Source organism: Delphinapterus leucas, chromosome 16 (assembly GCF_059928025.1).
Source record: "Delphinapterus leucas isolate spDelLeu-1000000601 "Yukka" chromosome 16, BTC_Dleu_Yukka2, whole genome shotgun sequence".
NCBI lineage: Eukaryota > Metazoa > Chordata > Mammalia > Artiodactyla > Monodontidae > Delphinapterus > Delphinapterus leucas.
Genome location: NC_143144.1, coordinates 48,478,557 through 48,506,241, shown reverse-complemented (window position 1 = coordinate 48,506,241; position 27,685 = coordinate 48,478,557). Strand labels below are relative to the sequence as shown.

At 39.0% G+C, this 27,685-nt stretch overlaps 1 protein-coding gene across 7 annotated transcripts in view; it reads left to right on the top strand.

Moving 5' to 3' along the window:
* The window catches only part of ASAH2 (N-acylsphingosine amidohydrolase 2), a 170,179-nt gene that overhangs the window by 81,436 nt on the left and 61,058 nt on the right, over positions 1–27,685 (top strand). For 5 of the 7 annotated variants that reach the window (XM_089897252.1, XM_089897251.1, XM_089897253.1 and 2 more), the window contains one exon: positions 1,304–9,848. In XM_089897252.1, the coding sequence (XP_089753378.1) occupies positions 1,304–1,493 (190 nt within the window). In that variant the 3' untranslated portion in view covers positions 1,494–9,848. The other 2 variants (XR_016387985.1, XR_016387984.1) reach the window with 1 other exon arrangement.

Here is a 27,685-nt window from a genome sequence, read left to right as displayed (position 1 = left end):
TGGACATGGGCAAAATTTTTGGCAGTTTGTGTCTAATTCAAACCACTTCAAGCTAAGTGATTATTTGTATGTTGGCTTGGTTCCCATGGTTAACTGAAAATAGAGATATGACCTTGTTGTGGCCTATTTGATAGCCATTCAAAAATATGGGCATAATGTTTCTTCTGATCTTTAGGACTCTAGGGTATAGGTAATCTTTAAACAAGTAATACGTACATATTTATTGCTAAAATAAGGTTATACAGATGACAAAAAAGGATGATTTGTTTTCAAGAGCCCACAGTCAGAATAGCATTCAACACGGAGGATATGTGTAGCCTTCAGCCTTGTTCAACAGCAGCAGTATCACCAGCTATTTACTGAAAGCACTGGACCTGTCACTGAGGAAACATAGGATGCTGAGCACACCCTCTCTGCCCAGGGGATTTGCCCTCCACATACCTGAGAGTATCAGTTACTTAGCCCATGGTAGCTTGCTGTATCTAGGAGAGTAGCTGAACTTCCTGCCATGGTCTACAAGGACCAACGTGATCTGACTCCATCTGTTTCTATCATCTCAGCCACACTTCTACAGTTCACTCTGCCCTGAGCCTACTCACCTGTGTCCTGTTCCGTGGCTGTACCAAGTCTGCTCCTGCTTCAGACACTTTGCATTCTCTCTTCCTTATTCCTAGAATATTCTTCCTCTAGACGTGTGTGGGTTCAGTTTAAATGACATCTCCTTAGGGCTCCCTCTGTCCTACTTCTTCATTTCACTTATAAATTTTAAAATTATTTGTTGGTTTACTTGTTTATTGCTTTCTTCCTATCTCTGCCCTAGTAGAACATAAACTCCATGAAACTTTGGACCACGTCTGTCTCACTCACTATGGTATTCTCAGTACCTCCAGCATAGGGTCTGGCACATGAGCTAATGAAATATATATTTTGAACAAATGAATCTAGATGCAAAAAGAAGTGTCAAGTTGAAGCAGAGGATGGCAAGGGCTAAAAGGATGCTATAGCAGTTTTAAAGCAGGGGACATCCTGTGTTCTGAATATCAGGTGAGGCTACCTGGGATGGATAGAATTTAAGTAGCTAGGTAGAACAAGTGAAGATATTTCTACAAATGGCTGTTTCTTAAAGGTCTGCTTCTAGGAAGTATTTACTGTTTTGTTCATTGCTATACTCTCAATATCTAGCATAGTGCCTTGCTTATGGTAGGTACTCCCTTCCTATTCATTTAATGAATAATCATACACTTTTCTAATCACACATTTTTAAGAGTAAAATTGGGTTTGTTTGTTTGTTTCCTGCCAACAGTTTCTATTGGCACAAGGGATTATGGGGTCATAGCAATGCAACGATACAATGGCATATTCCAGATACTGCCCAACCTGGAACCTACAGAATAAGATACTTTGGACACAATCGGAAAAAGAGCTTTCTCAAGGCTGTCATACTTCCGTTTGAAAGCACTCCCTCCACTTTTGACGTTGTAACTACTTGGTGAAAAGTTGATAAAGAGCAGCTGTACTCTGTATGATTTAAATAATCAATTTCATGTGAATGTAACCATTATGATGACTTCAGTAATTGTCCTTGTTTGGGGACAGATAGTTTACTGCTAATGGGACAGGTGTGTGTGTGTGTCTGACAGTGTGTGTGTGTGTGTGTGTGTGTGTGTGTGTGTGAGAGAGAGAGAGAGAGAGAGACAGGTGTATGTGTCCCATTTACCTTTGCTCTAGTAGATTTCACATCATGGTCTGCTGCCTAAAGCATGATTTCCCTTGGGGCCCTGTGGTTGTTTAAAGAAAGAGTTCCCCTCAATATGAAACCTCTGAGATCTTAGTGAGAGTGGTTAAAGATGTGTGAACAATGTTTAAACTATTTATTTATAGAATTATGGAATGATAGCACTTAAAAAGTTTAAAGAGGTCATCTAGTTGGATCCTTCATTTTACAGATGGGAAAATGAAGTTTTATGGATTTAAGATTAGCATAAGGCTAGGACCTTGTCCCTCAGTCACATTTTAAAAATATTATATAAACATTGACCATAAATGTATAAGCCCAGTTAGAGAAAATTAGCATGCCAGTTTTTCTATACTGAGTGTAGCTTTTCAAAGCAGTCACCCTGGAGTTGATATGGCTGATCCAGAGTTTTGTTGATGTTCAAATCATTTCTGGAATTGCCTTCAGAGCCCAATTATGAGAAAGTCAGACTTGTAATATTTTGGTCATGCCCTGTGTTTCCCTAGGTGCCCTTATCCCACTGAATTGTGTCCCGTATTCCCAAGACTTGTTCTAAGTGATTTTTGATTGTTTCACTAATCAAATTCACCCCAAACCCACAAAGTTTTGCTCTTAGTGTAGATACTAAAACGAAAAAAGAATGAAATTAGAACACTCCCTAACACCATATACAAAAATAAACTCGAAATGGATTAAAGACCTAAATGTAAGGCCAGACATTATCAAACTCTTAGAGGAAAACATAGGCAGAAGAGTCTATGACATAAATCACAGCAAGATCCTTTTTAACCCATCTCCTACAGAAATGGAAATAAAAACAAAAATAAACAAATGGGACCTAATGAGACTTAAAAGCTTTTGCACAGCAAAGGAAACCATAAACAAGACAACCCTCAGAATGGGAGAAAATATTTGCAAACAAAGCAACTGACAAAGGATTAATCCCCAAAATATACAAGCAGCTTATGCAGCTCAATATCAAATAAACAAGTAACCCAAACCAAAAATGGGCAGAAGACCTAAATAGACATTTCTCCAAAGAAGATATACAGATTGCCAACAAACACATGAAAGGATGCTCAACATCACTAATCATTAGAGAAATGCAAATCAAAACTACAATGAGGTATCACCTCACACTGGTCAGAAGGGCCATCATCAAAAAATCTACAAGCAATAAATGCTGGAGAGGCTGTGGAGAAGAGGGAACCCTCTTGCACTGTTGGTGGGAATGTAAATTGATACAGCCACTATGGGGAAGAGTATGGAGGTTCCTTAAAAAACTAAAAATAGAACTACCACATGACCCAGCAATCCCACTACTGGGCATATACCCAGAGAAAACCATAATTCAAAAAGAGTCATGTACCACAATGTTCATTGCAGCACTATTTACAATAGCCAGGACACAGAAGCAACCTAAGTGTCCATAGACAGATGAATGGATAAAGAAGATGTGGCACATATATACAACGGATAAAGAAGATGTGGCACATATATACAATGGAATATTACTCAGCCATTAAAAAAATGAAATTAAGTTATTTGTAGTGAGGTGGATGGATGTAGAGTCTGTCATACAGAGTGAAGTAAGTCAGAAAGAGAAAAATAAATACCATATGCTAACACATATATATGGAATCTAAAAAAGAAAAAAAAATGGTTCTGACAAACCTAGGGGCAGGACAGGAATAAAGACACAGACGTAGAGAATGGACTTGAGGACACAGGGATGGGGAAGGGTAAGCTGGGATGAAGTGAGAGAGTGGCATGGATATACATACACTACCAAATGTAAAATAGATAGCTGGTGGGAAGCAGCTACATCTCACAGGGAGATCACCTCAGTGCTTTGTGACCACCTAGAGGGGTGGGCTAGGGAGCGTGGGAGGGAGACGCAAGAGGGAGGGGATATGGGGATAAATGTATACATATATACACTGATTCACTTTGTTATAAAGCAGAAACTAACACAACATTGTAAAGCAATTATACTCCAATAAAGATATTTAAAAAAATTAAGTGGAATTCTAGAACTGAAAAATGAAATATCTGTATTTTTTAAATTTTCCCTATATGTCTTTTGTCCATATTTCTATTGGATGGATAGTCATTTTCTTATTTATAGAAACTTTTTAAACTTTAAGGAAATGAGCCTATTGTCTGTTGTATGTGTTGCAAAATTTTTTGTTGTTGTTTGCCTTCTGACTTTGTTTACAGTTTTTCCATGCAGCAATTTAAAATTTTTCTTTAGTTGAATTTAAAAATTTTTATGGAAAAAAAAAGAAAGTGATACTGGCTTTAAACAGAGTCCTCAAAGGAGAGGCTCTGAATTCATTTATCTGTCATTTCTTATTCACTCACTCACTCACTCACTCATGGACCCGTTCAATCATAGAATATTTATTAAGGCTTACTCTCCTACCCAGCAATGCACTAGTGCAGCTCTGACAATTAGTGAGATCATATTTAGGCTAAATGTATGTGTCAAAAGGTGACTGGTTTTGTGGGGTTTTTTTGCGGTACGCGGGCCTCTCACTGTTGTGGCCTCTCCCGTTGCGGAGCGCAGGCTCCAGACACGCAGGCTCAGCGGCCATGGCTCACAGGCCCAGGCGCTCGGCGGCATGTGGGATCTTCCTGGACCGGGGCACGAACCCGTGCCCCCTGCATCGGCAGGCAGACTCTCAACCACTGCGCCACCAGGGAAGCCCAAGGTGACTGTTTTAAAGGAGAAAATATTCAATTCAATGTATAAATTTTGCAGAGGCATTGAAAAATCAGTAATCTTCAAGTCACATCTTGTATATCGCCTATGTTGGGTACTCTAATTTGGGGGTAAATAGGCTCCAGACAACTTGGAGAAAGCTGTTCTGAAAGTTATTTCGGGGTATTGTGAAATACCCAGTCTAATATCTGAAAGAATGAGATATAACAGTCTGACATCGATTGCCTGAAAGTACTAATTGCATTTAAAATTATCCAAGTTAACTAGGAGCTCCCAGCCTGCAAAATAAATTTCCAAAAACTGAGTCATGCTTTTGTATGTGTGTAAAAGCTTTAGCATTTTGGGGAAAAATCAACTTTTAGTTTAAAAAACCTTTCAAGTTTGAAAATAATACTGATATTAATAATAATATTTGCATCCATTTAGGTAAGACTTAAACATGCTATATCGTATTATTAGAATGAACCTGGAACATATTTTGATGAATCAGTACTCTAGAGGCTGTTTCTGTGCAGGTTAACTGCTGGAGAATTAACTGATTAGGATTTCAATGGGTGGTGATCATTTTTCCTAATGATACCATCCTCTTTAGGATAAAAGTTCAAAGGCCTAAAAGAGCAGGTGCTTCTGAAAGTAGTTGATCCCAGAAAGACCAATTATATTGAACCTATGACAATATTTTTAAAAGTATTTCTTATGACTCAGAAGAGGTTTTGAATTATTTTCCATCCCCTCCATGCCTCCCATTGAAGCTTTTCTCAACCGGCCTATGATTCCCTATTATTTACTTGCCGCTATGCCAAGGCAACCATTGTCTTACCTACTGCTGATCCTTCGGCACCCCACCCTCTGCCACCAGTGCTATTGGCCCCATATAACCCACAGAAACCTGTTTTCTCACTGCCTGCCATCTCTTCCAACTGATAAAGTTCCATTTCTGCAGTTTGCCTGTAAAAATAAGACCAGATCTCTACATCGTAAATACTATAGTTATTCACTTGAGCATAAAAGGACAGCACATAGAGGCTGATCTCATCTGTTAAGATAAAAACAGATCCAATCTCTGTGGTTCTGAGTGGCTCATTGGAGCCAAAGCACGTGGAGAAAACTGAAATTGGTGGAGAATGTATAAAAGGGGGTTCGGTGGGTGGGAGAATTCTTTTGGAGAAGATTTTTTTTCTCATGTCAAAGTGTCTGTGTTTTATTTGCTGTACTCTGTCTACTCTGGTTTTAAGGATGCTATTACTTCAAAAAGTACTGAATGATCCACCTCTATTTTTCAATGAGTATTATGTAAATTGTCAGTATTCAATAGAATGTTTAAAAAATTAATAATTACACTTGGGACCTTATTTTCTAATGAGAGGTGTAGACAAATGAGCCATTCTTTCTTTTTAAGAGATGGAACAAATGGTGGTAGATTACGTGTAAATCAGGTTGGAAAGTGATATAAATGACCTCTGTAAGTAATCACCCAAACATAAGGGATGTTTGGATGACAGGACTTGCTTTCTGTATTGCAAAATGTAGGCATTCATTTCAGCAAATTTATATTGAGCACTTACATACTTTTTGGCAGGCATTATACTAAGCCCTAAAGATATAATAATGATGAAGGCACCATAAGTTCTTATCATCAAAGAACTTGGAGTTTAATGGAAAAAGCCCACGGAGTGGCCCACGCTACTACAGTAGTCTAGGGTGTTAGAGATGGCACCATAGATGGTCTTGGGGATATTACAGTAGGTTTCCTGGAAGAAGTAACATCTAAGTTAAGACCTGAAGGATATTAGCTAGGAGAAAGGTAATGGAGTGTGTGTGTGTGTGTGTGTGTGTGTGTGTGTGTGTGTGTGTACTTGCATGTGTGTAAGAGAAGTAGACTATTCCAGGTAGAGGGAATATCAAGTAGTTTATCAAGGCTGTAGTTAAAGTGCAAGGGAGGAGTGGTCAGAGATGTAGCGCTGAACTTTGCTTTCATAAATAGCAATTTGGTTTTATGTTTGTATTAGCATTTTTCCTCCTTGAGACTCTTCACTTATGACACAAATGTGCTTGAATGTATTTTCCCTTTGCTATACTAGTAAAAGACATATTTTATAACCAAGGAAACTGATTTTGGTTCTCAGTCTCCAGTGATATTGGGTTTCACCCTTCTGTCTTCATGGGCTATAAACCTGTCTCTCGGAATTGAATTTAAGATACTTCTTTGCTTCTGTGCATTTCATGTTTTCAAATCTTGAGTTCCTTTTGCTTTTTTATACCTGCTGAGTTGTCAAATACAGCCAATGAAGACCACTCTCTTCCTTTGGATGGATTCCAGAGTTCTATAAGTACTTACGAGTATTGGGTTAGCCACAAAGTTCATTCAGGTTTTTCTGTAAGATGGTATGGAAAAGCCCAAACGAACTTTTTAGCCAGTCCAATACTAAACAATTGACCCACCCACATAAATTTCAAAGTACCTTGGCATGCATCATTTCCTGTCTGTATTTTGTTGTTGTTGTTGTTTTCTGGCTGTGTTTCAAGATAATAAGCAAACTAGAAGCTTGGGGTATTGGCTCAACACTAGTTAGAGGAGAGCAGGCAATGTACCACCCCACTACTTGCCTGGGTCTGTGATAGGACCTGATAGTCAAATCATCCCTTGACAGCTTATTCTCAGATGGTTAACTGAAGAGAAAATAAACTTTCACCTCATCTTTCACTGTTACATTTCATTGTTAGAACAGATGAAACATGCTATATTCTAACTGCTATACTGATTATGACCCCCATGAGGGCTATAATTTAGGCCTTTTCTTCTGCTGTGGCTAGAACAAATATCAACATATTTGTATGAAATCAGAAAGCAGATTTTTACTAGCTCACCTGGAGAAAATGGTATGGTGACCTATTTCTATTTTTTGACTCTCTGGCTGTTATGGATTGAATTGTGTTCCCCAAAAAGGTATGCTGAGTCCTCAACCCCAGTACCTCAGAATTTGGAAATAGGATCATTGCAGATGTAATCAGTTAAGAGGAGTAGTACTCTGAGGGTACTCTACTGGAGTAGAGTACGTCCCTAATCCAAAATGGCTGGTACCTTTCTAAAAAGAATGCCCTGTAAAGAGACGTACACAGGAGACTACAACGTGAACACGAAGGTGGAGACCAGAGTGCTGTGTCCATAAGCCAAGGAATGCCAAAGATTGCCAGTAAACCATCAGAATCAAGGAAAGAGGTACGGAACAGATTTTCTCTCACAGCCCTGGGAACAAACCAACCCTGGTGACTATTCAGTCTTGGACTTGTAGCCCCTAGAACCATGAGGCAATAAATATCTGTTGTTTAAGCCACCCATTGTGTGCTCTTTAGTTCTGGCAGTCCTAGGAAACAAATACACTGGCCAATGGATTCATTTCCACCCCTTAGGCACCTTGCCAAAATAGACTCCTGGGAGCCTCCCAGTTTAGAGGACTACGTCCTTTATTCTCCTGGATAATATGGTCACTTTTTGGCAACTGGTCTCATCTATCATTGATTTCCTGTGAGTGTCATCTATCACTGTCAAAGACTAGTAAATTCTGAAACTAACTTACATATAATAAAAAGCCAAATGAATCAGCTATGATGTAGCTCTAACTAAAAATTTATGGAGAATAAACATTCTATAATTTGGGAATTGATCTTTTATGGGTTGTGGGTAAGACTGAATATCTACTATATATATTTATAAGATGACAGAATGAGGACACATATAGTTATGCATGTTTATTCTCAGTTCCTATTGAACTGAGTTGGTTTTTTCCTCTCAAATTTATTATGCAAGTATTATAAGCTCAGCAGCGAATAGGGGACAGGTCAGTGTAGCGTCCATATTTCTGTTTACATGGAGGCAAAGCTAGAAAGGAATAATGATATACTTCAAGAATTTGTGTCAATTTTAGATTAAGGTAGAATATGGTTGTATTCACGTTGTAGACAGTTATTGCAATAAGTAGTAACTGAGTTTTTTCTCTCTATGGGTGATTCACTTCATGTTTAAATAAATGAATATTTAAACATGAAATTAAAAATGAATATTTTTATTCATTAAAAATATTTTTTAATGAAAAATGAATATTTCTATTTCAAGACATGTTTTTATGAATAAGAGAATGCTTTCAAGACTATTGAAGAGAAAGCTTCCCATTTTTGGAGGGCATTTTATTTTCTTTGGATTAACCAAGTAGCATCTCAATGCCCATTTTTAGCATAAAATTTATTGGGGTCCTGTGGGAAATATGTTTCCTTCTGGTGGGGACTGTGAAACCCACACAGTAAAGTCCGATAATTTTCTCTCATAGGGATCATCCTCCCTGTGCCTCCACCATGATTCCAAGGTTAGACTATCACTGAATTTCTTGAGATCTTAAAAAAATTTTTTATGGAAAATTTGAAACATATAAACACAGAAAGAGACTAGTACAACAATACCCCCTATACTCCATCATCTAGCTTCAGATATTATAAACAGTTTGCCAATCTCATTTCATCTATCCCTTCACATTTTCTGGGGTGGGGATGGGTTCAAGCTGTACTATTTCCCTTTTAAATACTTTATTATATTTCGTTAACAGAAAAAGATATTTTTCTTTTACTCAACCACAAGGTCAGTCTCATATCTAACAAAATGAACAATAACCCCTTAATTTCACATACTGTTCAGTCCATGGTCAAATTTTCCTGATTGTCTAAAAAATGCCTTACAGAGGGTTTGTTTATTAAGGGTCCAAACAAGTTTGGTATATGGCATTTAGTTTACTTACCTCTTATGTTGCTCTTAATATGTAACATTTCTCCCCATACTACCTCCTCTGCATGCTGTTTGTTTAATAAATAAACCATGGTGTTTGTCTAACACATTTTTCCCATATTCTGACCTTTTGCTTTCTCATGGTGTGTTTTAACTTTTTTGTCTATCCTTGCTATTTCCTATAAACAATAGATAGATCTAAAAGGTTGGTTAGATTCAAGTTAATATTTTTTCTTTTGGCAAGAATACTTCCTTGATAGGACTATTTTATGAAATAAGAGATACATAATGTCTGGTTGTCCCATTTATGTTTGGATTGACATGACATTCGAGAGTTGTCAGCCTGATCCATCCATCTTAAAAGTCCCTGTCAACCTTTAGTCTTTGGTTTTCACAGCCATGGATGTGTTAATTAGATCCATTATTTCTTTAGGGATTACAAAATAGTAATTTTATTTTTTATCTTTACTGGGGTATAATTGACAAAATTGTAATATATTAAAAGTGTACAATAAGATGCTTTTACATATGTATATATTGTGAAAGAATTCTCACCATTGTATTAATTATATCCATCACCTCACATACTTACCTTTTTTTCCTTTTTCTTTTGTTTTTAGTGAGAACACTTAAATTCTACTCTCTTGGGCTTCCCTGGTGGCATAGTGGTTGAGAGTCCGCCTGCCGATGCAGGGGACACGGGTTCATGCCCCGGTCCGGGAAGATCCTACATGCCGCGGAGCGGCTGGGCCCGTGAGCCATGGCCGCTGAGCCTGCACATCCGGAGCCTGTGCTCCCCAACGGGAGAGGCCACAACAGTGAGAGGCCCGCATACTGCAAAAAAAAAAAAATTCTACTCTCTCAGCAAATTTCAACTATGCAACACAGTGCTATCAACTATAGTTACCATGTTATACATTAGATCCTCAGACTTTATTCATCTTACCAGAATTCACCATTTTACTCTGTTTCTATATGTTCAATTTTTTTTTCAGATTCCACATATAAGTGATACTTTTCAGTATTTTTTTGTTCTCAGTCTGGTTTATTTCACTTAGAAAAATGCCCTCCAGGTCCATCCTGTCATTTGCAGATGTTAAAGCATCCTTGCATCCCAGGGATTAATCTCACTTGATCATGGGATTTGATCCTTTTAATGTGCTTTTGAATTCAGTTAGCTAATATTTTGTTGAGAATTACTGCATCTATGTTCATCATGGTTATTGGCCTATAGTTTTCTTTTCTTGCAGTGTCCTTTTTGTGATGGTATCAGAGTAATGCTAGCCTTGTAATATGAGTTCGGGAGTGTTCCCTTCTTATTCATGAGGTAGCATGTTATACATTCTCCTTTGCATCTTCCTTATTTCACTTAAAATACACCAAGAGATAATTCTATTTCAGTATATTGATATTTTTCTCTTTTTTTAATTTTGTAAACTTTTATTTATTTATTTTTAAATTTTATTTATTTATTTTTGGCTGGGTTGGGTCTTTGTTGCTGCGTGCCAGCTTTCTCTTGTTGCAGCGAGCAGGGGCTACTCTTTGTTGCGGTGAGCAGGCTTCTCACTGTGGTGGCTTCTCTTGTCGTGGAGCATGGGTTCTAGGCATGTGGGCTTCGGTAGTTGTGGCTCGCGGGCTCTAGAGCGCAGGCTCAATAGTTGTGGTGCAGGGGCTTAGTTGCTCCGCGGCATGTGGGATCTTCCGCGGATCAGGGCTCGAACCGGTGTCCCCTGCACTGGCAGGCGGACTCTTAACCACTGCGCCACCAGGGGAGTCCCGATATTTTCCTTATGTTTTATAGTTTCCCAAACGTACCATAGTTTATGCATATGCAGTAATGTATTAATCAGTTCCCTGTTGTTAAACATTTGGATTGTTTCCAGGCTTATGTTATTACAAATTAAGTATATTTTTGCCAGTATATAGATTCCTAGCTATGAGATTGGTAGATAAAGATAAATGCATATGCAATTGTAAATTGCCAAATTTCTCTCCACAGGGTTGGTATCATTTCACATTTTCTTCAATATTCAATGAGAATGTCTGTCTTCCTAGAGCCATGCTAACAGTATATACTGTCAGGTTTTTAAATTCTTGCTAATCAAATAGGTAAATGGTGGTATTTCAATGTTATTATTTTGGATTTCTCTTATTAAGACTGAGATCACATTTCCTTTACATTTTCCCCCTATTCACTGTTCATATATTTTTTCCATTTTTTTAACTGGTTATATGTCTTTATTTTTCTTAGTTTTATTTTATTTAATTAAAATTTTTAAATTAAAAATTTAATTATTTTATTGAAGTATAAATTATATTAATATATAAATATGTAAAAATCATGTTAGTTTTAGGTATACAGTGTATTGTTTTGGTATTTGTGTGTATTGTGAAATGATCACCACAAGTCTAGTTAACATCTGTCACCATATGTAGTTATAAAACTATTTTTCTTATAATTAGAACTTTTAAGAACTATTCTCCTAGCAAGTCTCAAATATGCAATACAATATTATTGATTAATAAAATGTGGTATACGTGTATATATATATAAAATGTATACCACATTTTATTGATCCATTCATCCATTGATGGGCACATAGGTTGTTTCCATATCTTGGCTATTGTCAATAATGCTGCAATAAACATGGCCATGCATATATCTTTCCAAGTTAATGTTTTCATTTTTTTTGGATAAATACCCAGAAGTGGATTTTGCTAGATCATAGGGTAGTTCTATTTTTAATTTTTTGAGGAAAATCCATACTGTTTTCCATAGGGACCACACCAATTTACCTTCCCACCAATAGTACACAAGGGTTCCCTTTACTCCACATCCTCGCCACACTTGTGGAGCTTACCGCATATGTTTTCATCTAGGAGTTTTGAAGTTTCAGGTCTTACGTTCAAGTATTTAATCCATTTTAAATCTATTTTTGTGTATGGTGTAAAATAGTGGTCCAGTTTCATTCTTTTGCATGTCCAGTTTTCCCAACACCATTTACTGAAGAGACTGTCCTTCCCCCCTTATATATTGGCTCCTTGTTGTAAATTAATTGAACATATATGCATTGTTTTATGTCTGGGCTCTGTGTTCTGTTCCATTGATCTATGTGTCTGTTTTTATGCCAATACCATATTGTTTGATTACTATAACTTCGTATAGTTTGAAATCAGGGATACTTTCCTAATTTTTAGACAATGTTTATATATTTGGTATACTGGCCCTTCATCAGGAATTTAATTAGTTAGATTTTTCCCAGTTTGTCACTTGTCTTTTGACTTGTAGTAGTTTTGTCCATGCTATTTAAAATTTTTATTAGCCATATATTACTTTTTATTTTATTGTGCCTGGATTTTGAGTGAAAGTAAAGAAAATTTTCTCTGCTTCTAAGCTTTAAAGGAATTTTAAAAAAATTTTCTTCTAGTGCTTACCTGGCTTCATTATTTACATTTAGAAATCTAATCCATTTGGAATTTCCCTTGGTGTATGGGATCATACACAATTCTGTCTTTTCAAATGACTGTCCAGTTGTCCTAATACTCACTTAAGAAGTCTGTCTTTTCTTCACTGTTTTGAGATTCTGTGTTTATTAACTACTAAATCTTTAACACCCTTGGGTCTGATGCACTAGGACTTGTAGATATTTGTTGAGAGTTTAAACTTCTCCATTATATTGCTGCCTTGACATCCATTTTGTGTGGCCATGTGGCCTGCAGGGGCCATCAACTGACACTAGACCCTTCAGCGCATGCTCTAGATAATTTACAAGTAAATGTAAATTCCTGATATGACTCCCCCAATGGCCCTTTTGATAGACACTGATGTCCCTCACCTCCCAGGGCACTTACATTTTGTGCTCCTTAGGTAAAACCCTGCAGAGTTCACCAAAACCCCAGTCTTTCTGGTTTTAATTAACTAATCTGGCTTTAGCCTAGGCACTACAAAGCACTCCACCAAAGGACCCTAAAAAAAGCATGTGCTTCAGGTCCTACCACTCTTTCTCCTGCACCCAGCCCTGACTTCCTTGCATGGCCCCTTGAGGCATGCCATGAACTTTTCCCAGGATGTCCAGAAGTAATAAACATCCTATTTTATTTTATTTTTATTTATTTATTTATTTATTTTGCGGTACGCGGGCCTCTCACTGTTGTGGCCTCTCCCGTTGCGGAGCACAGGCTCTGGATGCGCAGGCTCAGCGGCCATGGCTCACGGGCCCAGCTGCTCCACGGCACGTGGGATCTTCCCAGACTGGGGCACGAACCCACGTCCCCTGCATCGGCAGGTGGACTCTCAACCACTGTGCCACCAGGGACGCCCTAAACATCCTATTTTAATTTCCCTTGTGATCTTTTTTTTTTTTGCGGTATGCTGACCTCTCACTGTTGTGGCCTCTCCCGTTGCAGAGCACAGGCTCCGGATGCACAGGCTCAGCAGCCATGGCTTACGGGCCTAGCTGCTCTGCATCATGTGGGATCTTCCCGGACCAGGGCATGAACCTGTGTCCCCTGCATCAGCAGGTGGACTCTCAACCACTGTGCCACCAGGGAAGCCCCCTTGTGATCTTTTGTTGAAAGTTGATGGCTCACCATTCCACACCCCAGGGTCTACTTAAGTGTTAATTTAACAAAGTCACAACAATATTCTATTCCACTCATCCTTTTTTTATGCTACAATACCACAATTTTAAATATAGAGATTTTTATAATACATTTTACTGGCTGGCAGAGTTAGCTCTCCATTTCATTGTTTTTCTTTTTCAATATACTCCTGGAGATTCAAGCTTGTTTGTTTCTTCTATATGAGCTCTGTAGTCAACTTGTTTAGGCTCCTGAAGAAAGTTGAAGGTATTTTATTGGTATTCATTAATTTTATAAGGAAGCTCAGGGAGAATCAACATTTTTATTATTTTGAGTCCTTCTATCCAGGAATGTGGTAGGAATTTCTATTTTTCAAGTCTCTTTTTGTGTCTTTCAAGTAGAGCTTTCTAGTTTTCCTCAAGAATTTTACACATTTCTTTTTGTTGTTTTTGTTTTTCTCTTTCATTATGTTTTCCAACTGGTTATTGTTCTTATATGTGAAAGCTATGGATTTCTGTATGCTGATTTTACATCCTACTACTTTACTAAATTTTCTTATCATTAGTAGTAGTGATCCATTAATTACTTTGACTTTTCTAAATATAAAAATATCCTCTGCATATATAGTTCTGTCTATCCCTTTCTCATTCTTAATGTTTCCGATTGCTTTATCTTGTCTAATTGCATTGGCTAAGCTCTCCGATACAGTATTAAAGAACAAGGAAAAAGAAAGCATTCTGGTCTTGTTCTACTGTTGCCTTATGTTGGTTTTTTTGCTGAGGCATATGTATTTATCAGGTTAAAGAATATACAGCAATTCTTATTTTATTGAGTATTCTTTACATGATTTTTTTTTTTTTCAAGTGTCTTCCTGACCTCTATGGAGTGATTGTATAATTTTCCTGCTTAAATAATATTGAGCACCTTTGTATTCCTGAAATAAAAATAATTTTGTAATGATGTACTTTTTAATATACTGTAAAATTTTGTCCTCAAAATATTTAATATTTCTGCAACAATGTTTATAAATGAAATTGGTCTGTATTGTGTGTATGTTTTCAGTATTTGTCTGGTTTTAGTATCAATGTTATACTAACTTTATAGGAAGAATTTTGAAAATTTGAAGCTGTTTTTCTTTTTGTACTTTGGGCCATTTAAAGTATTTCAGGGATTATATGATATTTAAATGTTTTATATAATTCTCTTGTGGAAACATCTGGGGTTGGTGGCTTTATTTTTATTTTATTTTTTTTAAATTTGTGGGAAGCTTTTTGATGACATTATTTCTTCTATGGAGATTGGTCTATCTCTACTGATTTCCTAGGAAATTATCAATTTTATCTAGGTTATATTTACTTGATAGCATTGTACAATGCATTGTCTCATGTTATTTGAAAATTTTCCTTTGGTTTTTCAGTAATTTATTTTTGCATTTGCTCTTTTTAATATTTGTACTCTAATATTTCTTTCTTGTCTTGTAATTGAATTTCACCTTATCAGAGGCACCTTCCTTGAGCACCCAATCTAAAGTAGCTCCCTCTCCTTTTTTCTCTAGTCTGTATTATTTCCTTCTCAGCAATTATCACCTTATGAAATTGACCTATGAAATTGTCTTGTTTATTCTTGTGGTCTTGGTACCTAGAACATGGCCTGATTAATAACTTTTCTGAAATGAATGAGTAAATGAATGAGTGAATGCATCTTTTATGTGCCCAGAGACAGATGCAAGCTTTAGGAGAAGAGAAGATTACTACAATTTCTGTTGCATTTTTTGGTGCCTTTCTCCAGACAGAAATTATATAATTCCTTAGTCTTCTGTAGAAGAGAAAGGTCAGTCTTTTGTACAGGCCTTGGTATATCTTTGAAGTTGAAGTTCTTTCCAAATACAAGGGTGTTCATTTCAAAGTGTAGTCACCTGAGATTGTGGGCTAGCTCTGTGGACAGCTAGGTAGGAAAGAAAATGGAAGAATGGTCAAGATCCTGGCAAATTTGGATGCTCTGTCAGCGGCCCCCGATAATTTGTTTAGGCACATCTAGGCAGAGAGAATAAGGCTGGTCAAGGCAACACTGGGGCTTTGGGCCCTAAACCCTAATGACCAGGACTGGACCTTGCGTGAAGTGTGGGAGCTCTAGTGCATTTTTGTTTTTAAGTCTACATCAGTGTTTATCAAACTTGAGTAATAAATTAACTGCAGTTAAAAGGAAAAACAAATTTATTATGTATACCATAATTTTACTTAAAGCCTATTAATAAAATATTAGCTAAGTATGCAGAGACAAAATTAGGCATAAATTTGTTTTACTTATCAATCTTACACACCTCTAAAAACTAAATAAATTTTAAAATTTCAAATATAATGAAAAGCCACAAACCAGTAAGAATCAAATAACAGCAATTATTAAACGTGATGCCTGATGCTGTTTTGCTGAAGTTAAATTACCACTTGTAATGTGATTATGGTTCTCACTACTTTTGTATGGGCTCTTTTGAGTCTGCCTATCTTTGCTATGGTGAACTGTGATGACTCCCTTCTAATCATCACTCTTCTCTGTTCTACTGCAAAGTTCGTATTTGAGCAAATGCTGTGGCATCAGTCGGTCTTCATATGGCACAAAGAACCAATTACATTTAAGCCCATCTTTTCTTAATAATTGGTGCCAAAGTAATACCATTCTATTAATACTTCAAGTAGCAGCATAAACTATTGATTACAAGGTGAAGCTGGGAACTACATGGCTTGGGTTTGAATCGCAACCTCATCAGGTGTCAGCTGTGCATTTTGGGGCGAGTTAATAAGTGTTCTATTCTTTTCCTTCATCTCTAATAGGATAGAATACTTTATCTCATGGCTGTTGTGGGGATGAATAAGGTATGTATGTGGGACACTTACCAGAGGGCCTGTCATATAGCAAGCACTCAATATAGTCCATCGCTGTTTATGTAAATATTGTAAGACTTTGCTTGGCATCAAAATACAAAATGTAAAATTCTTAAAGGTAATTATCGAACTCCTGGAAAGACCTCAGTTTGAAAAACACTGACCTACACTAAAAGCAGACAAAGTAGACATTTTGACTCATTTTTCTTCCTACAACCTAATATGAGCCGTTTGGATTGTGGCTTCGAACCTTTCAAGATTCACAGTATATTTAGAATACTAAAAGTTTTGGGAATACATTTGAAGAGATTAAAAAGTAATCACTGGTATAGAGAAAGAACAAATTTCAGGATAAAAAAAAAAAACACTTGTATTCATTCCGGAACCTGAGATTAGACAACACTGTATACTTGGATAAAAGTGTACAATTTATTTTTACTACTGACGAGAAAACAGCCATAATGATAACACCTGTCAGGTAGAACATTGAGTTGAGCGAGGATTTGTGTGACATGTTGTAGAGCGGTAAAGGGCTTTTAACCTTCTGCAGGTATGAGGTATCGACAAAATTCAGCTAACTCCAAAGAAATACCACATGATCAGTGGAACCCGGAAGGACTTAGCTTTGGGAGTATATAAGTACACAGGGCAGTAAACAGTTCTATACAGATAATGATAGACTGCTAAAGGTGATCAATTAGAGTAAGAATAATATGTATCTTTACCTGGAGCCCGAATAACTGTGCACATTGACTGACCAACATTTAGCAGAGAGTTCAGCACAGCAGTGTGCAGTGGCCAACAATGTGAGGCTCACCACTGCCCTAGCTAAGAGGTTCTCAACACTGTCTGTACCCAATAACACTTTAAAAATGCACTGACGGTGAGAGGCCCGTGCACCGCGATGAAGAGTAGCCCCTGCTCACCGCAACTAGAGAAAGCCCTCGCACAGAAACGAACACCCAAACACAGCCAAAAATAAATAAATAAATAAATAATAAAATTAAAAAAAGAAAAAGAATGGGGGAGCAGTATAAGTCCTGGAATAGGAACATTTTATATATATATATATATATATATATATATATATATATATATATAAATGCACTGACACCTTGGACCCACCCCGACATTTTCATTTTATTGCTGTGATAAGAGGCCCAGAGTCAGTTGGGATTTAAAATCTCCCAGGTACTTTTAATGGTCAGCCAGGGTTGAGAAGCACTGTTCTAGATATTATTACTATATTGGTTAGAAGAATAAGGGAGTGATGGACTCAGGGAAGTTTGTGCTAAAGGTAACAAGCGATATCTTGCACCAATTCACCTTGTTTACACTTCTTCCAATACAATCCCATCTTTTAGTAATGGGCACAATTTTAATTTTATCTTTGTAATATGTAAATTCTCTTCTGAAGATATCTAGGGGGTCTGGAGCTCTCCCTACAAGCTAAAGTAGTCCACTAATAAATTTCTGGTCAACCCTAGAAAACGCTAGAAAATTCAAGAGAGCACATGTTGGCTGAGCTCCTAGGAACAAGGCACTGTACCAAGTATGGGAAGTAGGAAAGAAGCCATATGAATATGATACTGGCGAGAAGGGCTATTCATTACAGTGTTGTTTTAAATTGTGAAAACTTGCAAAATAACCTGACTGTCCTTCAAGAGGGAAAATGGATCAATAAGCTATGGTGTTCCATACAAGGGAATGCTGTAGAAAAGTTAACATGAGTGAACTAGAGTGGCCTGTCTCAAGGTAATTATCAAAATATGTGGCAAATACGGTAAGTTGAAGATCATAGGTACTGCATGTTAGCAAGTACCATTTAGAAAAAAGTTTGAAAATGTGCAAAACAACAATGTATACTATTTTTGGATATACACAATGGGATAAATGAGAAAAGATGTGAGAAAAAAATTGGAATGGTGATACTTCTGTGTGTGTAAGCTCCATGAAAGCAGGGGGTTTTGTTTCATTTACTGATGTACTTCCATTCCTAGACCAGTTCCTGGCACTTAGTAATGCCTGAGAAATATTTATTGACTGAAACAACTGGTAAGTGGGAAAGAAATGGAATCAGGAATGGATCTGCAAGGTCTTCAAATATAAATGGTACTTTTATTTCTTAAAAAACATTAGGTAATAATGGCAAAACACAAACATTTGATAGAGCTTAATGGTGGATACATGGGTGTCCATTATGTTATTCTTTTGACCTTTTCTATATGCTTGAAATATTGCATTGAGAGTTTTAAAAAGAGTAGATGCAGAACAGACAGAAATTAACGTGACTGATGAGAATGACTGAGATTTCAAATCTGGGTGACTGGAGAATAGCAATGCCTCTGAGAGTTGCAATTACTAAATGGAAATCAGGAATGAAACAGAGGGTGACAGCACCACTTTTGGATGCATGATATTTAAAATTCTGGCTGGATTTCATCTAGAAATGCCCCCAAACCTACTGGAAATGTTCATTCTGATGTCATCAGTTTTGAGAAAAAAGAATCAGGATATAGTTTAAGGGCTTCACATTCAGTTTTTCCTGATGTACTTTTAGAGCAACACAGTTAGAAGCTGAAAAATCATGGAAAGTTCCTGAAAAAGCAATATTAATGAAGGGACCTGCCATTTGACTCAAAATTAATACCTGATTGCCTTAAATGCTAAGGGATTAAAAGCCTTGGCATATGGAGGTGGTGAGCTCTGGGGTAGGAGTAGATGGAGGGCAGTGACATTCTGGGCCAACAGAGCAGGCCTTTCTTGTACCAAGATAAAATTGGCCTGTGAGGTTGGTGGCACAAATAATACTAGGTCCCCACAGACAGCTTGTGGGTTTAACTTCTGACTCCTTTCCCTCCTCTCTCTCTCCAAGTGGGTAATTGGTCCACATGAGACCAGACAGACCCCTAGCACTTAATTATCTGGATTTGGTCCTCAGGGCTTGTACTTAAATAGCCTGGCTCTTAGCAGGAGGAGATGAAGACTCGGTGGAAAAAAAACTCTTCAGTGAAAGTCAAAAGGCCTGGATCCCTGTCCTGGTTCTGTCATAAACCATCTGGTAAGTTTTGGATAAGTTCCTTAGTATTTCTGAGTCTTATCAAGGATTTGACCTTGAAAGTCTCTGAACTCTACAGCTGCTATTATAAATAGATTTCATCTTTATTGCCTTTATAGACCGATTCATAGTAGCTACTTGGAGAAGTGTATGGAAAAGAATTGGGAGATGGTGTTTGGGTCCAGTGGGAAAGTGTGATCTCATTGATTTGCATTGTCTGACATGTGTTGGGTCCAGATTAGCAGCCAAATAATGGTCTTTGCCCTTCCTGATCTACAGAATTCTATAAATGTGCCTTTTCAGGGATAAGATATATATAGGTAGAGTCTCCAGAAGGTGAAGAAAACCATTTCTTACCCAACTTCAACCCTCTTCCCCTCCAACAAAATACACAAATTCCCCTCTGGGCTGATAGATAACATTGGACACTGGGGGGGGGGGGGGGAGAAGGCAGGATATTTATCCCAGGATGAATCTACATATACTCTTTGGGGTTTTCTCTGTGTTAAATCTGCAGTGCCATCTACTGAATCAGGTAGGAAATAGTACAAAGACTGTAAAAGCATTACAGATGACAATGAAAGGAAATCTGCTTTTCTTTTAAGAGCACATATTTTAATCTCATAATTTAGCTGCACTTTCATTATAATAGTTTGATAGGTGAACCCTTTTGAGAAACTCTCACACCAGTTTTAATTGCATGTAAACAACAGTCATGAGTAGGTTGTCAATACATGTTGAATCACTTGTTTCCCTTTTATGAAATGAGTATTTTAAGTGATAGAGTTGAAGATTAAAAACTCAAAGCCCCAAAGTACATTTCTGATGTCCTTGTAGCCACAGTAAATTTTGTTCAGGGTCTATTAGATTTTGCTCCAAATTAGTATTCCCAGTAGTGTTTATACTAGTGTCATGAAAAAAGTTTCATGATCCAATAAATTTGGGAACTACTATATGCTCAACCCCTCTTTCACAGATTCACGATGTACATTAGGATAATAGAAGTTTTTAGACACTCTGAAGGTAAGAAATCTATTTAAGTTTGTCTAATTCAATGTTTCCTAAATTTAGTTGAACATAGCTTATTTATTTTAAAGCATTTCAAATATTGGTCTTTCATATGGCAGACACAGTTCTAGGTGCTTCATATGTGTTAACTGATTTATGCTTCATTACAGGCATCTGATTTTACCTCTGTTTTACAGAGGAAATTGTTGAAATGTTAGAAGCAACTTTTAAAGAGCATATAGTTAGAAAGTGACAGTGTTAGACTTAAAACCCAGGCCTGCCTGGTTCCTAAGAACATGCTGTTTCCAATTGTATCACATGGCCTCTCAACAGGACCTTTCAGGTATCTAATGGCTGAGGACAGAATCTTCTGCTTGGCAAGGGGGTGAGAGTCACAAGAGTGCTGCTTTCAGTTGGCTCTTCCCTTGGGTAGAGACACTTTTAAAGTACACTCGTGTAGAAGCAAGTGATTCTCTTCTCCTGGAGGTAAGAAATTGTGGCCTGCTGTGCTAGATGGTCTTTTCGTGCTGCTCCTCAAAAACTTAACCATCTACTTCCAAAGCTGTTGTTGTTTTGGAGAATAACTTGAGAGAATGGATGTCTCTAGGGAATTCTTAATTTGCATAAGATGCTTCACCCCTAGTCTCTTCCCAGGTCTGTACTAGGCACTGGGTTTCTTAGCCATGAAAGCAGAATTTATAGTCTAATTCTCTGAGATTCAACTTTCAAAGTCACTTTCCTGAAGGGATCATAGATTTTGTACCTTACCAGTGAAGAACAGCTATTAAAGAACAGATAACTCCAGAAGGTCACTCATCCAGAAGCTATTTTTAGGCAGACTATATTGGGTACTTTATATAGAAAAGCTGGATGAGAGCAAGCTTTTAGAACAGAGGGCAGGAAAAGATGGGCCCTTTGACTCCTGGCTCTGTCTCTCGCTTTCTGTGAGATTCTCAAAGTCTCAGTTTCCTCAGGTGTTAAAAGGAAGTGAATGTACCTAGTTCTGGAGGCTTAATTGAGTACCAAATGAGATCCTGAATATCTATATTCTCCCACTCCAAATTCTTATGAGTCTATAAAACCCAACAAAGACAATGACATAGGAATACAATTGACAAGATTTATTAACATGGTGGAGGAAACTTGTATGTCTGACCCATGTTGTAGAAGGTGTTTTGGATGTCCCGCCATCTTCAAGTGGTAGATTAAAAAGAAAGTGAATTTTAACAGTTTGATCAGGAGAGAGGTGGCCAAGATGGTGAAGTAGGCAGACCCTGAGCTCCCCTCCTCCCATGGACGCACCGAAATTACAGCTACTTACAGAGCAACCATCTATGAGAATGACCTGAAGACTAGCAGAAAAGATTTTCAACAACTAAACACATAGAAAGGAATCATGAGACAGGTAGGAGGGGTTAGAGACACGGTGTAATCAAGACCTACTCCCTGAGTTGGTGACCCACAAACAGGAGGAGCATGACAATTGTAGAAGTCCTCCCCAAGGAATGAGGGGTACAAGTCCCCATCAGATTCCCTATCCTGGGAGTCCTGCACTGGGAAGACAAGCTCTCAGAATGTCTGGATTTGAAAACCAGCAGGGCCTATGTTTGGGAGAGCCAGAGGGTTATAGGAAATAGAGACTCTGCTCTTAAAGGGCACATGCAAAATCTTGTGCTCTCAAAGTCCCAGCACGGAGGCAGTAGCTTGAAAGGAGCCTGTGTCAGACCCACTTGCTGATCCAGGAGGCAAGAGGGACTGCCCCTGGGGATGGAGATGCTAGTGGCAGCCATGTTTGAGAGCTCATTCTACCATAATAACACTCATTCTGGCAAGCACCATATTAGAATTCTCTCTCTAGACTATTGTCCCTGGGGACCCAGTCCCACCTTCCAGAAGGCTGGCACCAGCTCCATTCCCCACCCCCACCCCCCATGCCCAGGCCACACAGCCAACCATGCAGGAAGCCTACCCTTATCTCCAGCAGCCACTGCACAGGGCACAGCCTCACAACCAACCAGACCCGAGGCCAGCCCTGCCTACGAGCACAACCAGAGTAGTCAGCCCACCACAACAGAAAGGCACATGCAGCCCACATAGAGGATACCCCTAGAGCACATAGCTCTGGTGACCAGAGGGGAGTATGCTATTAGGCCACATAGGATGTCTTCTACATAAGGCCACTTCTCCAAGACTGGGAAATATAACCAACCTACCTAATGCATAGAAATAGACACAGAGAATTGGGCAAAATGAGGACACAGAAAAATATATTCCTAATAAAGGAACAAGACATAACCTTAGAAAAAGAACTAAAAAAAAGTGGAGATAAGCAATCTATCCGATAAAGAGTTGAAGGTTATGATCATAAAGATGCTTACTGAACTCAGGAGAAAAATGGATGAACATTGAGAATGTCAACAAGGAGAAAATATAAAGAAGAAGCAAACAGAGCAGAAAAATGTGACTGAAATAAAAAATACACTGGAAGGAATCAACAGTAGATTAGATGATAAAGAGGCATGGATCAGTGAACTGGAAGACAGAGTAGGGGAAATCATCCAAGAAAAACAGAAAAAAGAAAAAAGTATTTTAAAAAATTAGTATAGTTTGAGACCTCTAGAACAACATCAAGTGTACTAACATTGGCATTTTAGGGGTCCCAGAAAGAGAAGAGACAGAGAAAGTGGTATTTCCTCTTATTCGAAGAAATAATAGCAGAAAACTTCCCTAATCCGGGAAAGGAAACAGACATCCAAGTCCAGGACCTACAGACAGTCCAAAACAAGATGAAGCCAAAGAGGTCCACACCAAGACACGTTATATTTAAAATGGCAAAAATTAGAGAGAAAGAGAGAATCTTAAAAGCAGCACGAGAAAAGCAACTAGTTATGCACAAGGGAACTCCCAGAAGACTATGGGCTGACTTTTCAGCTGGCAGATCAACCACTTATGCAGTTAGTAGGAGGGTTAAAAGACAAGAGTAGCAAATTCATCCATATCCACAATAAGTAGTTAAGGGATACACAAAACAAAAATATGTAAAATATGATGTTGACAATAGTAAATGTGGTGGAGGGAGAAGTAAAAATGCAGGGTAGTTAGAATGCATACGAATTAGATTATCAACTTAAAATAGTTATATATAGGTTGTTATATATGAACCTCAGGGTAACCACAAACCAAAAACCCATAATAGATACACACATGAAAAAGAGAGAGGAATTCAAGCATAATGCTAAAGACAGTCATCAAATCATAAGGGAAGGGCTTCCCTGGTGGCGCAGTGGTTGAGAGTCCGCCTGCCAATACAGGGGACACGGGTTCGTGCCCCAGTCCGGGAAGATCCCACATGCCGCAGAGTGGCTGGGCCCATGAGCCATGGCCACTGAGCCTGCACGTCCGGAGCCTGTGGTCCGCAATGGGAGAGGCCACAACAGTGAGAGGCCCATGTACCTCAAAACTAAAACAACAACAACAACAAAAAAATCATAAGGGAAGTGAGCAAAAGAAGAAGAAAGAAACAAGAACTATAAAAAGAACCAGAAAACAAGCAACCAAATGGCAATAAGTACAAAACTCCAGAGATTCAAGGTCAAACCTGCCAGAGGTCTACTTGCCCAAGGAATCCAGGTGCTTGGGGTGAGGGAAAATTGACCCGTGCCATTTAGCTCCTCTACAAAACTCCTCTTGGTTCTGGGGGAATCATTGGAACACCAAAACCTGCACTTGATGGGGAAGGAGCTCACTCTGATGGGGGTTACCGTGCACCATCTTGCTGGGGAGATAATATCAGTTGCAAGGGAAGGACTAAGGAATGCCTCAGGGTGTGCGGGTCGTCAGCTTGGCTTCTACCCTAGCTTCCTGCAGACCATCTCTTTGTCCGTGGAGGAGGAGAGCTGTAACAGATGACGTGATTTAACAGAGTGGTTGCGTTAGTTTGGATCCTATGAGAAGCAGGTGCCGGGCATTTCATCTTTACAAGGACCCAGTAACAAGCCCAGAGCTGGTTCTTCACTGCAGATGACACGGCCTGGCTCCAGACCCCCGCAGACCTGCATTGCAGATGCCTCATTAGGGCTTGCCATGCACTGCACACTACGTCTTTTACCACCACCGACCCCAACACTGCAGGGTCTTTTGGTTCATTTGGCCCAAGGGACAGGGCTGCTCATTCTTCAGCCTGGACCTGCTGCAGAGCCCTTTCTTACTCCAGGTCCCACTCCAGCAGGCAGCCTCCTGACACCTTGTATGTCGACTAGAGCAGTATTTCTAAGTGAGTGTTGTCCTGTTTCCAGAACCCAAAGAGGCCTACCAGACATTACATGTTTTTTTCTTTCTTTGCCCAGAAAGCCAGTTGTTCAGCACCACTGGCTCAGGTGAATAGCAGTAACCATTGGGTGGGTCTGTGGACCTGGTAGAGGCCCTATAAGCCAGACTTCAGTAGGTCTCCATTTATTACCTGACGCCTGATAGGCCCCACTTTAACAGGAGCCAGTGATGCCTTTGGGGGTCTCTGGGTATCAATGTCAACTCAAATTCTGTGTCCAATAGTCTTCAGAGTCTCTGGGTTCTCCTCTCTCCAGTCTACAGTCACCTGAGTAAACAGCCGTAGGTCTCATTTGGGAAGTGAATCATAGTCAAGTCAATAAAAAAAACCTCGAGGGACTTCCCTGATGGCACAGTGGTTAAGAATCCGCCTACCAATGCAGGGGACATGGGTTCGAGCTCTGGTCCGGGAAGATCCTACATGCCGCAGAGCAACTAAGCCCGTGCGCCACAACTCCTGAGCTTGAGCTCTAGAGCTCGTGAGCCACAACTACTGAAGCCCCTGCACCTAGAGCCCAAGCTCCACAACAACAGAAGCCACCGCAGAAGCCCGCGCACAGCAACAAAGAGTAGCCCCGGCTCGCCACCACTAGAGAAAGCCCGCGTACAGCAAAGAAGATCCAACACAGCCAAAAATAAGTAAATAAATTTATATATATTAAAAAAAACCCAATCCATCTGTATTAGGCAAAAAATTTACCACTGCCCCCCAAAGTCTTTGGAACCTGATAGTATGTTATCTTACCTGGCAAAAGAAACCTTGCAGGTGTGATTAAATTAGGGGCCTTAATTTAATTAAGATTAAGGATGGGGAGATTACCCAGGTGTATCTCAATGTAATCATGTGTTCTTATTAGGGAAAGATGGAGGCAGGATGGTCAGAGAGAGAGGTCTGAAGATTCTTTACTGCTGATTTTTAAGATGGAGGAAAGGGGCCATGAGCCAAAGAATGCTGGCAGCGTCTGGGAGCTGGAGAAAATAAGGAAACAGATTTCCCCTTAGTCTCCGGAAGGAATGCAGCCTTGCCAATACCTTGATTTTAGCTGGTGAGATCCATCTTGGACTTCTGATTATACCGGTAAGATACTAAATTTGAGTTCTTTTAAGCCATTAAGTTTGTGGTAATTTGTTACAGCAGCACTAGGAAACCAATTTACTATCATAAGTATGAGTTTGCCCCTTCTCTAGGGATCTTTTCCAAAGTGTTAAATCAGTTCTTTCTTATCCAGCCTCACACTTTGGCCCTTTGGACAAGCGCACTCACGATCCAACCCCAGGGTCCTCCTTTGGCTTCTGCTTGTACCTACTAGGTAATTCTTGCTATTCCTTCTGGAGGTATAATTTCTTTTCTCTCTTATCAAACCCAGCATGGTCCAAGCTGAGTTATGCTGGATTGAACCCTATCATCCTGGCCGTCCTGGAGAGGAAGTGGGAGCATCACCTTAGGGAGTTATCTGTTGCCTTATGAAGGAGAAGCTTCTGCAGTGTCTCCCCACACAGGAGAAATGCTAGTTCTTATTGTGAAGGCAACCTCTGGAAGGTCTTGGGGGAAGGAAGGTCTGCAGAGTAAAATCCTTGAGGGAATCCACCCGAAAATCTCCGTCCCATATTCTAGGGTCCCATGTTTTCCCAACCAGAGCCCAGGCTTTAGCTTAGCTGACATATTTTGGCTGTGTATTTAAATGTGAGTAACTGTATAAATCCAAGGATAGCACTACAAGAGTCAGCAAAGTTCCATACTGTGCATAGTAGACACAATATTAATGAAATAAAGAGATACAGAGTGAACAGCCTACAATAGTTGCAAGAGTAATATGTAGACGTGAAGAAAAGATGAGAACAGGTTCTAGAGCCACCAATGCTGTTTTGTTTATGAGTGAAATGTCTCTGGAATTCTGCAGCTCTATTAACTTCTGAACGTGCTCCTCAGCTGTGTTTGCTTTTTTTTTTTTTACATCTTTATTGGAGTATAATTGCTTTACAATGGTTAGTTTCTGCTTTATAACAAAGTGAATCAGTTATACATATACATATGTTCCCATATCTCTTCCCTCTTGCGTCTCCCTCCCTCCCACCCTCCCTATCCCACCCCTCCTGGTGGTCACTAAGCACCGAGCTGATCTCCCTGTGCTATGCGGCTGCTTCTCACTAGCTATCTACACTGCAAGAGATAAGCTACCAAAGAGGCCCTCTTGCTTCTCTCTCAGCCGGTAGCTGCCAAACCTGTTTCACATTTTTCCTTTGTGGAGCATTAAAACAACTTGATAATGACTAACTCTCTTGCCTTTGTAGGAATTTTTCCCCAATATCTTTCAAATATCTGAGTTATTGTACCGTTAAGAGCATTTCCTTCCAACAGGGCATTTCCCAGGTCAGCACCAGTGAAATCTTCAGCAACTGGGCTGCCACCTGTGCCAGGGACTATCTATACCCTGCGCAGGATGGAGTCATTCCTGCCTTTTGAGTAGTGAATGAGCCAGTCCTGAAACCTCATAATACTACCTGTTTTCTTGGACCACTTGTGGTATCACCTGTGTCATCCAAGAAGCAGATACCCAGATGAGATTAGACATGCAAGAGATTTTATTGGGGAAAATAC